Here is a 3,580-nt window from a genome sequence, read left to right as displayed (position 1 = left end):
ACAATTAGTAGGAACAATTAGTTTAAACTGTCAAATAGTGGGCATGACAAATCGTGAATGTAAAATGCATTAAAAGGAGCAAAAACATGGCAAGAAAAAGTGATGAAAATGGGTTAAAATATGGCAAGTTTGGTGGAGTTGCAGAAAAAGGGTAATAATAAGCAAAAATGGGCTGAAATGGTTAAAAATGTATAAATATTCTTAGTTTCTTGAATCCATGCACTCGAGAAATGACCATGAACTCCAGTCACGTGGTTATGTTGAATTAAACTTTTTTCTATCTTCAGTGAGAACCTAAATCCACTCTGGGTCGCATCATTCCCTGCTCAGCTTTGATTTCCCAGACCCCCTGTGGCTCCTCTCCAGACTCCCGCCCCTCTCTACGTAGGACCCACAACAAGTGGGCGACCAATGAGAAGCTCTACAAAGTGCACAGAGCGGGGGCTGGAGAAGAAGTAGAAGAAGACGAAGCCAGAGACGAATGCTGATAGTGTGGAGAGCAGAAAGCAAACTGCGAGCTAAAAACTGTTGTTTTTCCTCTCCGTGCGCTGCTGTGCGCACACGGATCCAACACAGCTCGGTCTCCGATGGACTGACCCGCTGGAAAAACTTCGGGAGTTTCAACTTTACTCCAAGGACTCCACTGGTCGTGTTTTGCTCCCATCATGTACGGATAACGGAGGGTTTTTCGGGGGATTCGGCTCAGATGGATCAGCTCTGACGCGTGGATTATTGCGCGCACTGGCAGCAGCAGCAGCAGCCTGTTGAACGCCCACACACGGGCGCGTACACGCACCATCTGCCTCGGAGAGAGAACTCACACAGTTCGGTTGGTAACGTGGTGGTGGAACGTCCACATATGACAGTGCAGTGAGTGCGCGCAGCCATTACGATGGCCCATCCGGACGCATCGGTCCGTTTCAGACCCTTCTGGACCTCCGTGTGTCTCCTTGGTTGTCTAACCCTAACCCTGGCTTCCCCGTCCCACGGTCGGAGGCTCATATGCTGGCAAGCCATCATCAACTGCCAAGCCGAGCCTGAGTGCAATTACGCGTACGAGCACTACATCCGCGCCTGCGGTCCCGTGCTGACCGGGGAAAGGAAGAAGTGTCCCAGCCACTGCATCTCCTCCCTGGTGCAGCTCAACCTCACCAAAAGCGGCCCGGCTCTGGAGGACTGCAGCTGCGGCCACGACTCCCTGTGCGCGAACACGAAACGGGCCATAGAGCCGTGCCTGCCCAGGACTACCAGCACCGGGTGCACGGAGGCGCGGCACCAGTGCGAGAGGGACCCGCAGTGCAGCTCCACCATGCACGACTACCTGCAGCACTGCGGGAAGCTGTTCAGCGGCGCGGTGTGCACGAACGCCTGCAGGAACGTGATCGCCAACATGCGTAAAATCCCCAAAGGTCAGCAGCTGGACACGTGCATGTGCGACGGCACCGAGAGGGCGATATGTGAGTTTGTGAAAAACAGCATGAAGGCGCTGTGCTTCGATTACCCGGACCGGTACGAGGCCAGCGGCTCCGATGAGGAGGACGACGAGGGCTTCGCGGAACCGGACGATCCAGAGGAGCCGGAGGGCAGAGGCTCTGCGCCCGGGTCCCGCTGCGCTTTGACCCCGCTGCTGGCATCCATTCTGGCTCTGTTAGCTTTCTCCTAATCCCTCGGTTCATAAACTTGCCTGGACTATTGTGAGGATAAAAGGCAATCTAAACTTTTTTGTCACTCATTGACCTGTCACTATTGTCCTCAGATCAAAGGAGAGGCCGCTTTTCTTTTTGACGCACACGGGCCTCCATTTAAAGCAGGTTTTTAGGACCCTACTTGTGGATGTGAAACGTGAAGATCTCTATGCAAACGAACATCTTATCAAACCACAGAACTGTAGTGCTTTGCTTATGTCACTTGTGTCAAACTCAAGACCCGGGGGCCAAATTCCGGGGCTTTTAGAGCATCATAATAGGGAAATCATGAAACCTTTTGTAAATGTAAAAACTAATTCAGTTGTAGATATCTCAGCCTCAGTTTTCCAGTTCTTATATCACGACTGCAGTCATTTTTATCTCAAATTGTTAAAATAACAAGTTTTCTAAATTCTCCACAAATTATTCCCCACAATTTCCCCTAAAAAAAAAAAAAAAAAAAAAAGAGGGAAATTTAAGTTAAGATCCTGCAGGGACTGATCTACTCATGGACTGTACCATTTATATATTATCATTTATACGTGGAAGTGCAAACCAGGTCACATTAATGTTGAATTTGCTCCTTTTCCTCCTAAAATCTGTGGCACACTTTAAGGTCACAATGCTCCATATTTGGCCCCTGAACTAAAATGAGTTTGACACCCCTGCTTTATGTGATAAACCCAACAGGAGTGTCTCCTTTCCCTTTCAGAAACTTTTTTTTTTTTTTTTTTTTTTAAATCTTCGTAAATACACCATGCTGTGCACTGCCAAACTTTCTTGCAAAGTATGAACTATTTTTCTATGACTGACTGACTGAGGCCGTTTGGCACCAGAGTATCAGATTTACAAGTATTTAATGATGAAACGCAAGGACTTGTAAATAGATTAGGAGTAAAAGTGAAACAGTAATTTATTACCACATTACACCCAAATAGCTGTCATGTAAATACAGACTGAAAACTCCAGCTTTAAAGGGAAGTTATAATGACTGAAGATGCTGTACATTCTCTGTATATATGTGCATAGCCTATATAGATTTGTTCCCCCTCCACCAGAGAATCCTTTATGTTTTAGGCTATGAGATGATTTATTTACTGTGTACAGCCTAGAGTTAAAGAAATGTCTAAATCCACTGTATGATTGCCTTGATGATATACTTTTATAGAAGGCATAAAGGATACTTGAAGATATTGAATTGACTGTGTTTTTTTATTTTTTATTTCTTTTTCTGTATATAACTACTCTTTTGTTGCCATTTGTCTTATTTCTCAGCTTTGTTTATGACCAAACATCACATTTCCTTCATTGAAAGTGGTTCAAAAAAATGTTTTTCTTTAAATCACATCTTTAAAATTGTAGTTTTTTTTTTCTATTTGATGATATTATGACCTGATTTGCTTAACATAAGTTTTCTCAATGAAAAATGTGGATAAGTAAACACTTTATCCTAAAAAATCTAACTTCCTTGCATTGATTTACTCAATGCTTTGGTTTTTTTTTCTAGATTTTGAAGCCCTTGAAAAACTTTTGACTTTTGGAGCTTCAGAGTTGGTCCCGGCCCTTTAAATGCTGTCCTGCTGACTGATACTCTAATGACCAGCTATGTCTTGATTTAGCTGCCTGTTGTCTAAAGCAACTGTCACCATAAATCAACAAAACACCCTCTCCCTCCTCCACCGCTAACACCCCTGCATCAGGCCACTAGTTTATCTGCTGCGTCTCTTTTTTTTTTTATTACTATATCCTGCAGCACAAAATAAGTTTATTTACACTGTTAACAGTTATAAGGTTAAAACATGTTTTTTTAAAAAAAATATATATATATAGATTGTTTTATTCTTCAAAGTAACACTTTCAAGCACTTTGGATGTAGTGTAATGTTTGCAACCTTT

At 43.9% G+C, this 3,580-nt stretch overlaps 1 protein-coding gene across 1 annotated transcript; it reads left to right on the top strand.

Annotated features, from left to right (window-relative positions):
* The first annotated feature begins 425 nt into the window (after nucleotides 1-425).
* On the top strand, nucleotides 426-2,880 carry gas1a (growth arrest-specific 1a). The gene has a single exon (XM_028458501.1). The coding sequence runs from the start codon at nucleotides 893-895 to the stop codon at nucleotides 1,661-1,663; it is 771 nt and encodes a 256-aa protein (XP_028314302.1). The 5' UTR covers nucleotides 426-892; the 3' UTR covers nucleotides 1,664-2,880.
* Nucleotides 2,881-3,580: the final 700 nt, after the last annotated feature.

The sequence above is a fragment of the Gouania willdenowi genome, chromosome 9 (genome assembly GCF_900634775.1).
Source record: "Gouania willdenowi chromosome 9, fGouWil2.1, whole genome shotgun sequence".
Lineage (NCBI taxonomy): Eukaryota > Metazoa > Chordata > Actinopteri > Blenniiformes > Gobiesocidae > Gouania > Gouania willdenowi.
This window is presented reverse-complemented; position numbering and strand designations above follow the sequence as displayed.